The 19,201-nt window shown below is 38.1% G+C and overlaps 1 protein-coding gene across 1 annotated transcript in view; it reads right to left on the bottom strand.

The window, feature by feature from the left end:
* Positions 1-19,201, bottom strand: part of LOC133536246 (thrombospondin type-1 domain-containing protein 4-like) — a 133,096-nt gene that overhangs the window by 49,275 nt on the left and 64,620 nt on the right. Inside the window, exons 5-7 of the mRNA XM_061876633.1 lie at positions 14,640-14,961; positions 11,325-11,427; positions 8,475-8,614 (exon numbers count right to left, since the gene is read on the bottom strand). Coding sequence (XP_061732617.1) covers positions 8,475-8,614; positions 11,325-11,427; positions 14,640-14,961 — 565 coding nt within the window. The remainder of the gene's footprint in view (positions 1-8,474; positions 8,615-11,324; positions 11,428-14,639; positions 14,962-19,201) is intronic.

Genomic DNA, 19,201 nt, shown 5'->3' with positions numbered 1-19,201 from the left:
CCTCGCCTCGATTACTGTAACGTATTATTTTCGGGTCTCCCCATGTCTAGCATTAAAAGATTACAGTTGGTACAAAATGCGGCTGCTAGACTTTTGACAAGAACAAGAAAGCTTGATCACATTACGCCTGTACTGGCTCACCTGCACTGGCTTCCTGTGCACTTAAGATGTGACTTTAAGGTTTTACTACTTACGTATAAAATACTACACGGTCTAGCTCCATCCTATCTTGCCGATTGTATTGTACCATATGTCCCGGCAAGAAATCTGCGTTCAAAGGACTCCGGGCTTATTAGTGATTCCCAAAGCCCAAAAAAAGTCTGCGGCTATAGAGCATTTTCCGTTCGGGCTCCAGTACTCTGGAATGCCCTCCCGGTAACAGTTCGCGATGCCACCTCAGTAGAAGCATTTAAGTCTCACCTTAAAACTCATTTGTATACTCTAGCCTTTAAATAGACTCCCTTTTTAGACCAGTTGATCTGCCGTTTCTTTTCTTTTTCTTCTATGTCCCACTCTCCCCGTGTGGAGGGGGTCCGGTCCGATCCGGTGGCCATGTACTGCTCGCTTGTGTATCGGCTGGGGACATCTCTGCGCTGCTAGTCCGCCTACGCTTGGGATGGTTTCCTGCTGGCTCCGCTGTGAACGGGACTCTCGCTGCTGTGTCTTGGATCCTCTTTGGACTGGACTCTCGCGACTGTGTTGGATCCATTGTGGATTGAACTTTCACAGTATCATGTTAGACCCGCTCGACATCCATTGCTTTCCTCCTCTCTAAGGTTCTCATAGTCATCATTGTCACCGACGTCCCACTGGGTGTGAGTTTTCCTTGCCCTTATGTGGGCCAACCGAGGATGTCATGGTGGTTTGTGCAGCCCTTTGAGACACTAGTGATTTAGGGCTATATAAGCAAACATTGATTGATTGATTGAAAGTCATAACTTTTTCTCTCACGATCTCATTTTTTCATCGTATTATTTTTGTCCTCATTTTCCAAGACAACCAATTTTGTCTTGCAATACAACAATTTAATACTCTAAAGACTGAAATAGAGCATCGAAAAAATACTACAACAATTTAACACTTATTAGACTGAATATGGAGCATCAAAAATACATTGTCCCTTTTTTACAAACAACTTTACTCCATGCTTAAAAAAACAACATAGTATGATATTATCCAAATTGTATTTTGTTCCCCTAAAATATATATATTTATTTTATTTAATTTACATTAATATTCCGATTTTAGCTCAATAAAATTCTGGTTGGATTTTCATCAAATTCCTATTTTTTTTTTCACAATATTAAGAAATTTGTCCTCGATAATATTTTATGAATATTCTCACAATATTAGAATAACATGTTAATATTAAATTAATGTTATGTATTCATTCTCATTTAATTATAATTGCTACTTTTCTGAGAGATTAATGGTTTATTCTCCCTCTGTTATTTCCTCACAATTTTAAGTTATGTTTAATCATAATATGTTTATATTTTTATTCCTAATAATGCCACAGTACACTGATAATAACACTGAATATGAAAGCGTTCAGATTAGGTGTTTTGTTTTTTTTGGGCTAATAATTTTTTTTATATTTATTTCAAATTCCCTGCAATTGTTACCCAAATATTTTTGAGTTCAAATAATACAAAAAAAATCGTATAATTTAATCATTTTTAAATAGTAATAACCAAGCAAAATCTTGGATTGTTTCAAAGGAATGATCTAAATGTTTTCTCCAGTAAATGACGATAAAATGACTACTTGTCTTGTAAGACTTCAATCAATCAATCAATCAATGTTTATTTATATAGCCCCAAATCACAAATGTCTCAAAGGACTGCACAAATCATTACGACTACAACATCCTCGGAAGAACCCACAAAAGGGCAAGGAAAACTCACACCCAGTGGGCAGGGAGAATTCACATCCAGTGGGACGCCAGTGACAATGCTGACTATGAGAAACCTTGGAGAGGACCTCAGATGTGGGCAACCCCCCCCCCCTCTAGGGGACCGAAAGCAATGGATGTCGAGCGGGTCTAACATGATACTGTGAAAGTTCAATCCATAGTGGCTCCAAGACAGCAGTGAGAGTCCCGTCCACAGGAAACCATCTCAAGCGGATCAGCAGCGTAGAGATGTCCCCAACCGATACAGGCGAGCGGTCCATCCTGGGTCCCGACGAGCGGTCCATCCTGGGTCTCGACTCTGGACAGTCAGTACTTCATCCATGGTCATCGGACCGGACCCCCTCCACAAGGGAGGGGGGGACATAGGAGAAAGAAAAGAAGCGGCAGATCAACTGGTCTAAAAAGGAGGTCTATTTAAAGGCTAGAGTATACAAATTAGTTTTAAGATGAGACTTAAATGCTTCTACTGAGGTAGCATCTCGAACTGTTACCGGGAGGGCATTCCAGAGTACTGGAGCCCGAACGGAAAACGCTCTATAGCCCGCAGACTTTTTTTGAGCTCTAGGAATCACTAATAAGCCGGAGTCTTTTGAACGCAGATTTCTTGCCGGGACATATGGTACAATACAATCGGCAAGATAGGATGGAGCTAGACCGTGTAGTATTTTATACGTAAGTAGTAAAACCTTAAAGTCACATCTTAAGTGCACAGGAAGCCAGTGCAGGTGAGCCAGTACAGGCGTAATATGATCAAACTTTCTTCAAAGACTATTTACTCATCAGGCCTCCCGTCACATGTCCCCATGTCAAAGGACCCTAAGCGTGGACCACACAGGACGAGGAATCAAATGTGCTCCTCAACAGACATCCACGCAGATGGCGTCCTGTCACTGTCGAGAGTCGTCCGTCTGCCCGAGGAGACGGATCTACTAAAAATAACCTCCAGTATCCACATTTTGTACCCTCGTAAATCTGCCAGCAGGGTCTGCCCTCAGATGTCACTATCGCCCTCTTTCTCTCACTTTCTAGCCTATATCCGGAAAGAACCCCGAGAAATAAACAAGTGAGAGCGATTAAGGGCACGTTGAAGGGTGGTCCTCAAGAGACAAGACTCCAAGCCAGCGGCAGACTACAAGCATGTCAGAAGGAGACAGACGGCGGAGGCCAGGGGGGACACGGTCCAGGACCAGAACGTATGAACCAAAGCTGGGACATCAATCTGTCATCTCCTTCACATCCTAAATCCTCGGCCATCATTTGTCTTCACCGTTCCTACAAGCGGAATTCTCATACGCGGACTTTCTGAACGACGGTAGCCGTCCAACAAGATTTAAGACTCCGCTGGCCTTTAAATGAACTTTGACCTCCTTGATTCAGCATCTCAAGGGAGAAGACTTCCGCAGTGAGGGGAATAGCGCCGTCGTGATCCGACGAGCGTGTGCCGGGATGAAAAGCCCTTTCGAAAGTCTCGTATTGAGGCTTGGCGTGTCGAGGACGTTAAACGTTCCCCTCCGGCTCCCAGGATGCATTCCTTGAAAGCGCTTCAGTGCTCTGACTAAAGAGAGGAGCTGCAGTGTTTTACCATAAATGATCATCATTACATCCACGTTTCGTTAGTTAAACGGCTAAAAGGGCGGAGGTGTTAAAAGCTTCCCGCGGTTAGTATAACGGTTTCAAATTGAAGTGATCGGGAAACCGTGACTGATATCACTGACAAACTCACAGACATTGTTCATTTACTGGAGGGAGCAAGCTCGCGTGCTAACTAACCTAAGTGCTAACAGGGGTGTCCAAACTTTTTGACTAAGGAGGTCATATCGGGCTTCAAAAATTTGGCCGGAGGCCGAAAGTGGACTGCATGGAAAGTAACTATATGTATATATTAGGGTTGTCCCAAAACCGATATTTTGGTACCGGTACCAAAATGTATTTCGATAATTTTTGATGCTATTCAATACTTTTCTACTTTTCTAAATAAAGGGGACCACAAAAACGTTACTTTTTAGAGGCGGTATAGTACCGTATTAGTATGACTGTATTACAGTGGTACTGGTATACCATACAACCCTAATAAATATATATATATATATATATATATATATATATATATATATATATATATGTCCATATATATCCATACATTTTCTACCGCTTATTCCATTTGGGGTCGCGGGGGGTGCTGGCGCCTATCAGCTACAATAGGGTGGAAGGCGGCGTACACCCTGGACAAGTCGCCACCTCATTGCAATATATATATATATATATATATATATATATATATATATATATATATATATATATATATATATACACCCTGGACAAGTCGCCACCTCATTGCAATATATATATATATATATATATATATATACATATATATATATTGCAATGAGGTGGTGACTTGTCCAGGGTGTACGCCGCCTTCCACCCTATTGTAGCTGAGATATATATATATATATATATATATATGTATATATATACATATATACATATGGGGTGACATAACTCGGTTAGAAGAGTGGCCATGCCGGCAACTTGAGGGTTGCAGATTAGGGTCCCGCTTCCGCCAACCTAGCTACTGCCGTTGTGTCCTTGGGCAAGGCACTTTACCCACCTGTTCCCAGTGCCACCCACACTGGTTTACATGTAACTCAGAAAAGCGCTGTATATATATATATATGTATATATATATATATATATATATATATATATATGTATATATATATATATGTATACATATATATATATATATATATATATATGTATATATATATATATATATATATATATATATATATATATATATATATATATTGCCCCTGCACTCTTCAGCAGCTACATGCTGCCGCTAGGTGACATCATACGCAAACACGGTGTTAGCTTTCACTGTTATGCTGATGACAGCCAACTTTACATGCCCCTAAAGCTGACCAACACGCCGGATTGTAGTCAGCTGGAGGCGTGTCTTAATGAAATCAAACAATGGATGTCCGCTAACTTTTTGCAACTCAACGCCAAAAAAACGGAAATGCTGATTATCGGTCCCGTTAGACACCGACCTCTATTTAATAATACAACTCTAACATTTGACAATTAAACAAGGCGACTCGGTAAAGAATCTGGGTGGTATCTTTGACCCAGCTCTCTCCTTTGAGTCACACATTTAAAGCGTTACTAAAACGGCCTTCTTTCATCTCCGTAATATCACTAAAATTCGCTCCATTTTGTCCACTAAAGACGCTGAGATCATTATCCATGCGTTTGTTACGTCTCGCCTCGATTACTGTAACGTATTATTTTCGGGTCTCCCCATGTCTAGCATTAAAAGATTACAGTTGGTACAAAATGCGGCTGCTAGACTTTTGACAAGAACAAGAAAGTTTGATCACATTACGCCTGTACTGGCTCACCTGCACTGGCTTCCTGTGCACTTAAGATGTGACTTTAAGGTTTTACTACTTACGTATAAAATACTACACAGTCTAGCTCCATCCTATCTTGCCGATTGTATTGTACCATATGTCCCGGCAAGAAATCTGCGCTCAAAGGACTCCGGCTTATTAGTGATTCCCAAAGCCCAAAAAAAGTCTGCGGGCTATAGAGCGTTTTAATTTCGGGCTCCAGTACTCTGGAATGCCATCCCGGTAAAAGTTAGAGATGCCACCTCAGTAGAAGGATTTAAGTCTCACCTTAAAACTCATTTGTATACTCTAGCCTTTAAATAGACTCCCTTTTTAGACCAGTTGATCTGCCGTTTGTTTTCTTTTTCTCCTATGTCCCACTCTCCCTTGTGGAGGGGGTCTGGTCCGATCCGGTGGCCATGTACTGCTTGCCTGTGTATCGGCTGGGGACATCTCTGCGCTGTTGATCCGCCTCCGCTTGGGATGTTTTCCTGCTGGCTCCGCTGTGAACGGGACTCTCGCTGCTGTGTTGGATCCGCTTTGGACTGGACTCTCGCGACTGTGTTGGATCCATTATGGATTGAACTTTCACAGTATCATGTTAGACCCGCTCGACATCCATTGCTTTCCTCCTCTCCAAGGTTCTCATAGTCATCATTGTCACCGATGTCCCACTGGGTGTGAGTTTTCCTTGCCCTTATGTGGGCCTACCGAGGATGTGGTAGTGGTTTGTGTTGTGGTTTGTGCAGCCCTTTGAGACACTAGTGATTTAGGGCTATATAAGTAAACATTGATTGATTGATTGATATATACACATATATATATATATATATATATATATATATATATATATATATATATATATATATATATATATATATATATACACACACACACACACACACACACACACATATATATATATAAAATACATTTGGAGGTTGTTTACAGCCACATATGTTGATACTATCTTTTGACTCAGCACTGATTAGAGAACAAAACAATATATATTTCTTCCTTTTGCACAACAGCTAAATGAACAGAGGCATTTTTTTTTACAGTATATTATTGTATGAACACACATCAATCACCAATAATTGCTTGAATATACTTTCCCTTTTGTGTCACTTATTGCCAGGCAGAGATCATAGAATTGTAAATTTTTGTTTCCCAGAGGCTCATTTAAAGATTAGCATTAGCCAGCTTTTCCCACCAAAACACACATTAATTCTCTGCATTACATATAAAACACAAATTAGTAAGTAAAACTGCACTGTATGCTCCTGATTGTGTGTTTGACTAACTATGCCTCTACATATTCAAAAAAAGGTACAACAAGATAATATTTTTAGTAGTAGTAGTAGTAGGAGGAGGAGGAGTATTCATTATACTAGTAGCATTGTACTAGTAGTGGTAATAATTCTTTATTTGTGACTTCCATTGGATAATTTCAAGAAACTACAACCAGAAATTAGCAAATTCAACACGCATGCTAACGTTAGCTTGTAGTCTTAATACTGCTTAGTCACTACTTTGCAGCAGAGTCTTGTTTTCTTCCGGCCCTCAGTCTCCTGTTGGATAAACCCTGCTTGAAATAAATACAGGAATCTGTTTTTTGTTCATTTGTTTTGAATGATGCATTCCAGGGGGCTTGGTTTTTGTACCGTCCCAATGTACTTTTTCCACCTTTTAAGGCGAAGGGAACTGAACCAAGTCAAGAAGAATTTGACAACCTGCCAACCTAACAGACGATCTGTTTTGTTCAGTTTCTCCCAGCCAGAAGCGCTTTTAAGAAGCTTATCAGTGCAAAACGTCAAGAATTTAGTGGATTAGTGAGATATTATTCGCCTGGGAAAGGCGATGAAGACAAACGTGTCACCTCAGTTATGCAGGATACTGCAGGAAGTGAACGCGGCGTTTTGGACGGACAGAAATGTGAGCCGGCTTTGTTTGCGCTGACTCAGTGGGAACTCGACAGTCTAAATCCGACAGGTGAGGTTGTTTTTTTTGCCACTTGGATAAAAAAAAAAAAAAAAAGGTCAAGAGTAGAAATATGGACATCCTAGAAGTTCTCATTTGATTCAACTCCTTGAAGACGTCAACCTCTTTCCTTGCTCTTTGCCCACTGTAACTCTCTGCTGCCCCCCTCTGCTCATGAGTCAATTATACATATATATACATACACATATATATACATACATATATATATATATATATATATATATATATATATATATATATATATATATATATATATATATATATATATATACTGTGTAAATATATAGCTATATAAATATATACGTACATAAATATAAAATCAGGGAAACCTGCGAAACAGGCTTGTAGGGATGATAAAGCCTCTGTGTTTTCTCCTGACCTGACATGTATGTATATGTATATATATATATATATATATATATATATATATATATATATACATACATATATATATATATACATATATATATATACATATATGTGTATATATATATATATATATACATATATGTGTATATATATATATATATATATATATATATATATATATACATATATATATATATATATATATATATATATATATATATACATATATATATATATATATATATATATATACATATATACATACATACATATATCTTCACGTTAGGTCAGGAAATAAGTCTGTATATATATATATATATATATATACATATATATATATATATATATATATATATATATATATATATATATATATATACATACATACATACATACATACATATATATTTACGTTAGGTCAGGAAATATGTATGTATATATATATGTATATATATATATATATATGTATATATATATATATATATATATGTATGTATATATATATGTATATATATATATATGTATATATATATATATATATACATATATATATATATATATATGTATATGTATATATATATATATATATATATACATATATATATATATATATATATGTATATGTATATATATATATATATATATATATATATATATATATATATATATATATATATATATATATATATATATATATATATATATATATATATATATATATGTAGACACACATCGTATATCATGAATAAATAGATAGCGGGGTAATAAAGTCAAAATAAGTGTGGTCCTACCATGCATTGTCCTTCCACACAGACAGAAGAAGAGTCATTGAGTCCGCAGGGCGTCCCGTCAATCACCTTGTCAGACAGCCGCACGTAGAACCTGAAGCCCGCCGCCCGACAGTTGAGCTGGCAGTGCTGACCGCCGCCGACTAAAAAGCAGATTAACAAAACATAGACGACTCAAGGTTTAGTCGTTGGTTGAAAGGAAAGAAGAGAATAACACGAGGAAGAATAGGATCATGTCACAATGAAGCTTTCGACCCCTGGGATGTAAAAACACATCATTAACTATACATATACCTAATATTTCGGGTCCTCAAGCATTTAAATGTGTAATTTAAAAATCAAAGTAATTTCAATAATTAGGTTGCTTGGATAAAATAAACTTAAATAATAATGATGTATTTTTTTCAGGTTTGCATCACACACTGATAATAAAAATAATGGCTCAGCCTCAGGCAGAGTTACTGTATTGGACTAAAAGAGAGTAAAATTAACTAAAGGGTGTTATATCATTTCCAAAGGCCTCTCGTGATGTTGAAAACATATTTTAAAAGGTCTTGAAAGAGAACTGCACTCTTTTTTTAAATTAATTTTTCTACAATACACAATCTTATGCAAAACAAGAACTCTAACCCAAACCTAGTCCTGTTACGTTTTTATGCATTTTAACTTGTAAAAATGCATTAGCAAGAGTCAGCTGACAATGGAGGTAATAGTAGTCACTCTATTCTACCTAGAAAGTGCTCTGAAAACACACCCAAACACCCCCATTAAACTTTTTATATACAGACTAAGTATATAGATAATGTATATAGTTAATAAAAACATGTAATATTTACGTATTTTGCTCATTCTAAGCATACTGCAGCGTGTTGATTTCACAATGTTCGCTTTTCCATTCAACAATAACACTACTACTAATCATGTTCGCGTCGCAAGTTAAAGCTCTACTATGCAAAGCGAAAGACATTTATCAACAACATCCAGAAATGCCACCAGCTTCTTAGGGCCCGAGATCATTTAAGATGGACTGATGCAACAGGGAAGTTTTCTGTGGTCTGATGAGTCCACATTTCAAATTGTTTTTGAAAATATTCGAGATTGTGTCATCCGGACCAAAGGGGAAGCGAACCATCCAGACTGTTATCGACGCAAAGTTCAAAAGCCAGCATCTGTGATGGTATGGGGGTGCATTAGTAAAGGCACCATTAATGCTGAATGGTCCATACAGGTTTTGGAACAACATATGCTGCCATCTAAGTGCTGTCTTTTTCATGGACGCCCCTGCTCATTTCAGCAAGACAATGCCCAGCCACATTCAGCACGTGTCACAACAGCGTGGGTTCGTAAAAAAAAGAGTGCGGGTACTTTCCTGGCCCGCTTGCAGTCCAGACCTGTCACCCACGAAAATGTGTGGCGCATTATGAAGCGTAAAATACGACAGCGGAGACCCCGGACTGTAGAACGGCTGAAGCTCTAGATAAAACAAGAATGGGAAATAATTCTACTTTCAAAGCTTCAACAATTAGTTTCCTCAGTTCCCAAATGTTTATTGAGTTTTGTTAAAAGAAAAGGTGATGTAACAGAGTGGTGAACATGCCCTTTCCCAACTACTTTCGCACGTGTTGCAGCCATAAAATTCTAGATTAATTATTAATTGCAAAAAAAAAATAAAGTTTATGAGTTTAAACATCAAATATCTTGTCTTTGTAGTGCATTCAATTGAATATGGGTTGAAAATGATTTGTAAATCATTGTATTCTGTTCATATTTACATCTAACACAATTTCCCAACTCATATGGAAACGGGGTTTGTACATACATACATACATATATATATATATATATATACATACATATACACATATGTATACATACCTGTATATTTACATCTATGTACATTTACATATACATACATTAAATACACACACACATACATGAATATATATATAAAACATTTGTATATATATATAAATGGGTTGTACTTGTATAGCGCTTTTCTACCTTCAAGGTACTCAAAGCGCTTTGACACTACTTCCACATTTACCCATTCACACACACATTCACACACTGATGGAGGGAGCTGCCATGCAAGGCGCCATCCAGCACCCATCAGGAGCAAGGGTGAAGTGTCTTGCTCAGGACACAACAGACGTGACGAGGTTGGTTCTAGGTGGGATTTGAACCAGTGACCCTCGGGTTGCGCACGGCCACTCTTCCACTGCGCCACGCCGTCCCTATATATATATATATATATATATATATATATATATATATATATATATATATATATATATATATATATATATATATATATATATATATATATATATATATATATATATATATATATATATATATATACATACATATAATCCTTGTACTTGGTTTTATTTAAAAAAAATATATATGTATATTACTGTATACATTTTGTTTTGTTTTGTTTTTTTAGGCATTTCAAATAACTGAAGCGTTTTGTCTCCACCTGTGAGCCTGGAGTAGAAGCGCAAGCACAGTGATTTAGTCACATTTAAAACTGGAAAAAAAAAAAAAAATTCATATAACAATAGACAAAAGCATAACGAACGAGCAGCAATGGAAGTTAAAGCGTTAAAGTAAGGTGTGCTAAAACATGCTGTAAATAAAGTTTTGCTTTGTTATAAGAAAGACAGAAAAGGTCAGTGGGTTTGAATAAATAACCATCCATCACTGCCAGGAACAACACAAAAGATCATAGGAGGTCAAAGGTCAGGTGGAAGTGATTAATTGCCTCCTGCAAACCAGCGGACTTTTGTATTAATATTTATTTAATCACCAATGTTGAAACTTTAGCGCCTAATGATAAATGATGCTCACCTTCATTAAAAGGCTCCCAGTCGTAGAGCCTGCCCATAAAAGGCTGCTTGTTGAAGGTAGAACACTGCACTGCTCGGATGTGTTTGCTGGATGCAGCACAGGCCTGGAAATGAAAAATAAACATTAGAGCGCCACCTTCTCAAAATAAAGAACCTGGTGGGCAAAATAAAATGACAGTTAAAACATAACAATATTGCAAGGAAAATGAAAAGTTGCCATCATCAGGAGAAAATGGAGATAGAATTGCTATTAAACATGACCATCAAACACTCACATGCCAAAAGGAAATTGTTATTTTTATGAAAAAGTACTTTGAACCACAAGCAAGACGAGTCAAATTAGGAGACAGAAGGAGCAACTTTACAAGAATAAAACAAATAAGCATTTATTCATTCATTTACTGACATTCAAATAAAAAATATCATCACACACCAGTTGTTGTTTTCACTTTTTAACGAGCTGTTTGTAATTTGGACTACCGTATTTTTCGGACTATAAGGCGCACTTAAAATCCTTTCATTTTCTCAAAAATCGACAGTGCACCTTATAACCCGTTGCGCATTATGTACGGAATAATTCCGGTTATGCTTACCTACCTCAAAGCTATTTTATTTGGTACATGGCGTAATGATAAGTGTGACCAGTAAATGGTAGTCACACAGAAGTGATACGTGCAGTAAAAAACACCATAACTTTAAATGTGCCATTGAAAATAAAGATCATTACACACGACACTCAAAAATCTGTCAAAATGTTTTAGTATGACATTGAAGCCACACCGCTTAAACATGTTTGAATGGTAGTTTAAAACTTTTTTCTTGCACTTTTATGGCTATCAAACATGTTTAAATGGTCCGTCTGCGCTTCATGCTCCCTTCTATAAGCAGCAGTTCATCCTCTGTATATTCAGCTTCAAAAACATGAGATTGTGAATCCTCTTCTGTCCAAAAATAGTCATCTTCATTGTCTGTTCCTAAGTCTGCCATGATTACTACACACCCGATTGTTGCCGGAAGTCAAAAGTGTGTTGCTATGGAAACGGAAATAAATGCGAAAGAGTTCCGTTTATGCATAAAATGATCAAAATACGGTAAATATTGAACATGTTACATATTGTTATGAACATGTCTGTTCGTACATATATATAGACTTGCAGTGTGTGCATAACATGTTGATGCAGGCTTTTGAAGTTGTTTTAGAGGACTTTGAAGGTTATAACAGCTACTCTCATTAGCCGCATCTTGCAATCGTTTTTTTTATCATCTTAATAATCCTAAAAAAAAAAGTCTTGTTTTTTGTCTCTCATACTGATTGTGAACGCTAACCAACATAATAAAATAAAAAAAATTGTAGACTGCAATTTGATGGCAGTAAAAAAACACCATAACTTTAAATGTGCCATTGAAAATAAAGATCATTACACACGGCGCTCAAAAATCTGTCAAAATGTTTTAGTATGACATTGAAGCCGCACCGCTTAAACATGCTTGAATGGTATTTTTTTTTTTTAATTCTTGCACGTTTATGGCTATCAAACATGTTCTAATAGTCCGTCTGCGCTTCATGCTCGCTTCTATAAGCAGCAGTTCATCCTCTGTATATTCAGCTTCAAAAACATGAGATTGTGAATCCTCTCCTGTCCAAAAATAGTCATCTTCATTGTCTGTTCCTAAGTCTGCCATGATTACAACACACCCGATTGTTGCCTGAAGTCAAAGTGTATTGCTATGGAAACGGAAATAAATGCGAAAGAGTTCCGTTAATGCAGAAAATGGTCAAAATACGGTAAATATTGAACATATTACATATTGTTATGAACATGTCTGTTAGTACATTATATAAAGACTTGCAGTGTGTATATAACATGTTGATGCAGGTTTTTGAAGTTGTTTTAGAGGACTTTGAAGGTCATAACAGCTACTCTCATTAGTTGCCTCTTGCAATGTTTTTTTTTATCATATTTAGAATCCTAAAAAAAGTCATGTGTTTTTTGTCTCTCATACTGATTGTGAACGCTAACCAAAATTTAAAATATATATATATATATATATATATATATATATATATATATATATATATTGTAGAGTGCAATATGATGGCAGTAAAAAACACCAAAACTTTAAATGTGCTATTTAAAATAAAGATCATTACACACGGCGCTCAAAAATCTGTCAAAATGTTTCAGTATGACATTGAAGCCGCACCGCTTAAACATGCTTGAATGGTAATTTTTATTTTTTTAATTCTTGCACTTTTATGGCTATCAAACATGTTCTAATAATCCGTCTGCGCTTCATGCTCGCTTCTGTAAGTAGCAGTTCATCCTCTGTATGTTCAGCTTCAAAAACATGAGATTGTGAATCCTCTCCTGTCCAAAAATAGTCATCTTCATTGTCTGTTCCTAAGTCTGCCATGATTACAACACACCCGATTGTTGCCTGAAGTCAAAGTGCATTGCTATGGAAATGGATATAAATGTGAAAGAGTTCCGTTAATGCAGAAAATGGTCAAAATACGGTAAATATTGAACATATTACATATTGTTCTGAACGTGTCTGTTAGTACACTATGTATAGACTTGCAGTGTGTGCATAACATGTTGATGCAGGGTTTTGAAGTTGTTTTAGAGGACTTTGAAGGTTATAACAGCTACTCTCATAAGCTGCATCTTGCAATCGTGTTTTTTAATCATCTTTAGATTCCTAAAAAAGAAAAAAAAGACATGTGTTTTTGTCTCTCATACTGATTGTGAATGCTAGCCAAAATGTTGAAAAAAAAAGTGTAGTTCCGCTATAATAAAGATGTTATTGTGTACAAATTTTGACCCTGGAACAGATCATTTATATATTTACTATACTATGGAAAGATGTGTTTATAATAGAAGCAAGTGGGGGTCTAATGCAAACATCTTTCCTTCACCCCAACATGACCTTAAACACACCCAGGCTGTGTGTTTCCCCCCCAAAGGTCGGTGAGGACAAGATTAAAAAAAAAAAAAAAATGTAATTAATCAAGCAGGAAAACGTAGTTTTGTAACGACAGGAAGTTGACATTACTAATTTTTCCAGTCCAGGGTTGGTTCCTGTGAACTCTGAGGAACTGCTAAGATCTAAACAAGCCTGCACTGTGATCCACTTTACACTGGTGACAATACACAGAGACCCTGATGCTCTTTGAATGCATCACGATGCGTTCAGTAAAGCAGACACCGCTCCAGCCTCCTGTTGTATGTTATGCAACACACAAATGTCCACTACAGAGGACGCTGGTTCTCAGAATATGTCACATTAAGTATGTTTTAATAAAAATGCATACGTTACTGCTGCAGAGCCTGTGGTGGGTGTGCTCCCCCGTACACGAAGAGGTAGGCAGGGGGTCGTACGGCCTCTCCGTGTTCTGCTGCTGGGGTGCAGGGCCGTGTCTGGCCGAGCCCTGCTGGTAGAGCGACGCCCACATGGGCTGCGTTTGGGCTCGGCTGTGGAAGTGATGGTGCGACCCGAGGCCAAAACGTTGGGAAGAAGTGGAGCGTTTGTGCCTGTTGGAGCGTTGGACACCTCCAGAAGCCCAGTGGCCCGTATCGGACTCCAAAGGTGGTTTTCCATAGCCGTACCTGCCTGGGAGGATGGGATTAATCCTCCTGTAGAAACAAACAAACATGCTTTTATGTCGATATTTTGAGTTATTTAGATTTGTTGGTGTAAGCCATACTGGCCCCCGAGTTTATATAGAGCAGGGGTGTACTACTTTTTCCTCCCAGGGCCGCACACTACAAAATCAAAGCATGCGGGAACAATTTTTATATTTTAAAAATGTTCAAATCCAATATATATATATACGTATTACAGATACTTATTACATATGTCTAGCTTGTGTGCTAATGTGTGCTTATCTGTTGTGTAGCTGCTAGCTCCCAGTAGCCTAGAGCAGTGGTTCTCAAACTTTTTTCAGTGATGTACCCCCTGTGAAAATTGTTCTCATTCAAGTACCTCTTAATCAGAATAAAGCATATTTGGTTGAAAAAAAGAGATAAAAAAGTAAAATACAGCACTATGTCATCAGTTTCTGATTCATTAAATTGTATAACAGTGCAAAATATTGCTCATTTGTAGTGGTCTTTGTTGAACTATTTGGAAAAAAAGATATAAAAATAACCAAAAACTTGTTGAAGAATAAACAAGTGATTCAATTATAAATAAAGATTTCTACACATAGAAGTAATCATCAACTTAAAGTGCCCTCTTTGGGGATTGTAATAAAAATCCATTTGGATTCATGAACTTAATTCTAAACATTTCTTCACAAAAAAATAAATCTTTAACATCAATATTTATGGAACATGTCCACAAAAAATCTATCTGTCAACGCTGAATATTGCGTTGTTGCATTTCTTTTCACAGTTTATGAACTTACATTCATATTTCTTTGAAGTATTATTCAATAAATATATTTATAAAGGATATTTGAATTGTTGCTCTTTTTAGAATAGTTTTGAAAAATCTCACGTACCCCTTGGCATACCTTCAAGTACCCCCAGGGGTACGCATACCCCCATTTGAGAACCACTGGCCTAGAGCCTACCATGTTTACCTTTTGTAAATAGACTAAAATAGAAGACAATACCAACTAAGTATGTTTATTGGAGAACATATAGATCAGGCCTAGGCAATCATTTTACTCGGCGGGCTAGATTTAGATAAAAAATTGTATCTAAGGGCCGGTATATTTATTTTTAGGAACACCAATACAAAACCTCACAATATGGGTTGAAAGCTAAAAACGTTATGACAGACCGCCGTAAAAAAACGGAACGGAATTTGAAATTTTTGTACTGAATGAGACACCCAGAATGTACATGAAAATAAAGAATGTGGGATTAACTATGAAAGATAAAACACTGAATATTGACAACGTATTTTACAATCAACCGAAGCACAACCAAAATGCAACAAACATGTTGAAATATGAACGTGAAGGGTAAAAAATAAAAAAACACCTACAATTTGAGATATCTCAAAGTGACCAAAGTAACTAATTAGATGACCATAGTAACTCATTAGATGTGACCATAGTAACTAGTATATCATGCAGATTCCAATCATTAAATGACTTGGTATAGTTGAGGACTTACTGTCATGTTTTGTGGTCTGGATTCTGTTTAAATAAATAAATAAATAAATGGGTTGTACTTGTATAGCGCTTTTCTACCTTCAAGGTACTCAAAGCGCTTTGACACTACTTCCACATTTACCCATTCACACACACATTCACACTGATGGAGGGAGCTGCCATGCAAGGCGCCAACCAGCACCCATCAGGAGCAAGGGTGAAGTGTCTTGCTCAGGACACAACAGACGTGACGAACTTGGTACTAGGTGGGATTTGAACCAGGGACTCTCGGTTGCGCACGGCCACTATTCCACTGCGCCACACCGCCCCTTTATTTACTTATGTTCTGTTTTGTTGTTGACTCCATTCGTTCTTGTTTTTCCGCTCCCTGGTTGGTTTTAGTTTCCATGACAACCATTAGTTTCACTTAAGTCGTTTGTTTGAACTCACGCACCTGTTGTTAATCATGTTAATATTTAAGCCTGTCATTTTCTGTTGGTCGTTCTGGTGTCATCACTCTTATTTTTGCTCTGTCCATGCCATAGTTCGTACTGATGTTCATTGTTCATGCTGCCTTGCTCATGTCACAGTTTGTTTAAGTATTAGTTTTGTTCCCAGCGTTAAGTTTTGTGCCTCGGCTGTGAGTGCCTTTTGTTTGTAGCTTTTGAGTTAAGATTAAAATCATGTATTTACCTTCACGCCATGTCCCGTCACTTTCCTTTGCATTCCGGGGAATCAAACCGCACCACAGGCCTCGTTTTGACACATAAGGTCATTAGAAAACATGAGTGCACATCATAATGGCAGCTACACTTTCCATCTTAAAGATCTAAAACAATTATTTGGGAATGTCCGCCTGGCCAGATTGAGCGGCATCCGGGGCTTTGATCTGCCCAGGTCTGATTTAGATGTTAACTGGCTGTCCAGCGTTGCACAAGTAAACTGTATCGGAGCGCTTATATCTGAAATCCAATATTGATATCAGATTATTGATATCAGATTAGGACATTCCTACTGACATTTGAGCTAAATTGAGCCGCTATCAAGCAAAAAGTATTTGTATCGGCATCTCTGGGACTTAGTAACTAATTGTCTGTAAAACATTTTGTCTAATGATTATACCACTTTGATATTTGCATTTACAGTTTACATGCTCGCACTTCTTCCAAAGCACTGTTTTGTTTTTGACTCCATTAGTTCCTGTTTTTGCACACCCCGGTTTGTTTTAGAGGAGACCCTGCCCAAGTGGAGGAGTTCAAGTACCTAGGAGTCTTGTTCACGAGTGAGGGAAGAGTGGATGGTGAGATCGACAGGCGGATCGGTGCGGCGTCTTCAGTAATGCGGACGTTGTACCGGTCCGTTGTGGTGAAGAAGGAGCTGAGCCGGAAGGCAAAGCTCTCAATTTACCGGTCGATCTACGTTCCCATCCTCACCTATGGTCATGAGCTTTGGGTCATGACCGAAAGGATAAGATCACGGGTACAAGCGGCCGAAATGAGTTTCCTCCGCCGTGTGGCGGGGCTCTCCCTTAGAGATAGGGTGAGAAGCTCTGCCATCCGGGAGGAACTCAAAGTAAAGCCGCTGCTCCTTCACATGGAGAGGAGCCAGATGAGGTGGTTCGGGCATCTGGTCAGGATGCCACCCGAACGCCTCCCTAGGGAGGTGTTTAGGGCACGTCCAACCGGTAGGAGGCCACGGGGAAGACCCAGGACACGTTGGGAAGACTATGTCTCCCGGCTGGCCTGGGAACGCCTCGGAATCCCCCGGGAAGAGCTAGACGAAGTGGCTGGGGAGAGGGAAGTCTGGATTTCCCTGCTTAGGCTGTTGCCCCCCGCGACCCGACCTCGGATAAGCGGAAGATGATGGATGGATGGATGGTTTGTTTTAGTTTCCATGACAACCATTAGTTTCACCTGCCTCATTTGTTTGAACTCACGTACCTGTTGTTAATCATGTCAATTTTATTTAAGCCTGCAGTTGCCAGGGAGTCGACCTGGCGACATTACTCTAATGACATCATTCATCTCTTGCTCTGCCCATATTGGATCTCTTTTGTTCATTCGGTCCATGCCATAGTTCTCGTCACCGCAAGTGTTTTCGTTTCATGTTCATAGTTCTGCCTTTGTGTTTGTTTTGTTCCCTCCATTAAGTTTTGTGCCTCCACTGTCAGCTTGTAACTTTTGAGTTAAAATTAAAATCATGTTTTTACCTTCAAGCCGTTTGCATCCCGGAAGAACAAATCTCGACCCCCCATCTTTACAGGGTGCAACAAATGTCATTTCTTGGAATGAAAGAACTCTTGAGACCCTCAAACCCAAGCTAGACTCACCGAGCAACACTGTGGGATCGTAGAATCACTTGTCTCAACAGAGTCTATCCCCCCCCCCCCCCATCCCCCCCCTGTAGCTGAGCTGTCAAGAGTTTATTTGTTCAAAGGCAATAGGAAGTGGATCTCAATGCCGCCAAGCACAAGCCAAGAACTTTGACTGCCATCTTTTTAAGACTTACACAGGAAGAAGAAGGCAGGCGGGGGGTCAGGCAGACTTTCAGACCCCACTAGTCAGCACACATGCTGCTGTTTTTTGTGGAAGAAAAAAACAAAATTACAAATTAAAGGCTTTGTTTCGGATTCCTTGATGGTCTAGTGGTGGCCGCAGCATTTGTCAGTCCCCACTAATTTCAAGCTCAGGCTTGTAGGACTTAGCTTGAAAACCGTAAGATCACAGGTTAGTTACAGTAGGTTAAAGTCTTGACTGTTTTCAAAGACTCCA

Source organism: Nerophis ophidion, linkage group LG02, assembly GCF_033978795.1.
Source record: "Nerophis ophidion isolate RoL-2023_Sa linkage group LG02, RoL_Noph_v1.0, whole genome shotgun sequence".
NCBI classification, from domain to species: domain Eukaryota; kingdom Metazoa; phylum Chordata; class Actinopteri; order Syngnathiformes; family Syngnathidae; genus Nerophis; species Nerophis ophidion.
The sequence above is the reverse complement of the archived record's forward strand: the minus strand, read 5'-3'. Positions and strand labels throughout refer to the sequence as shown.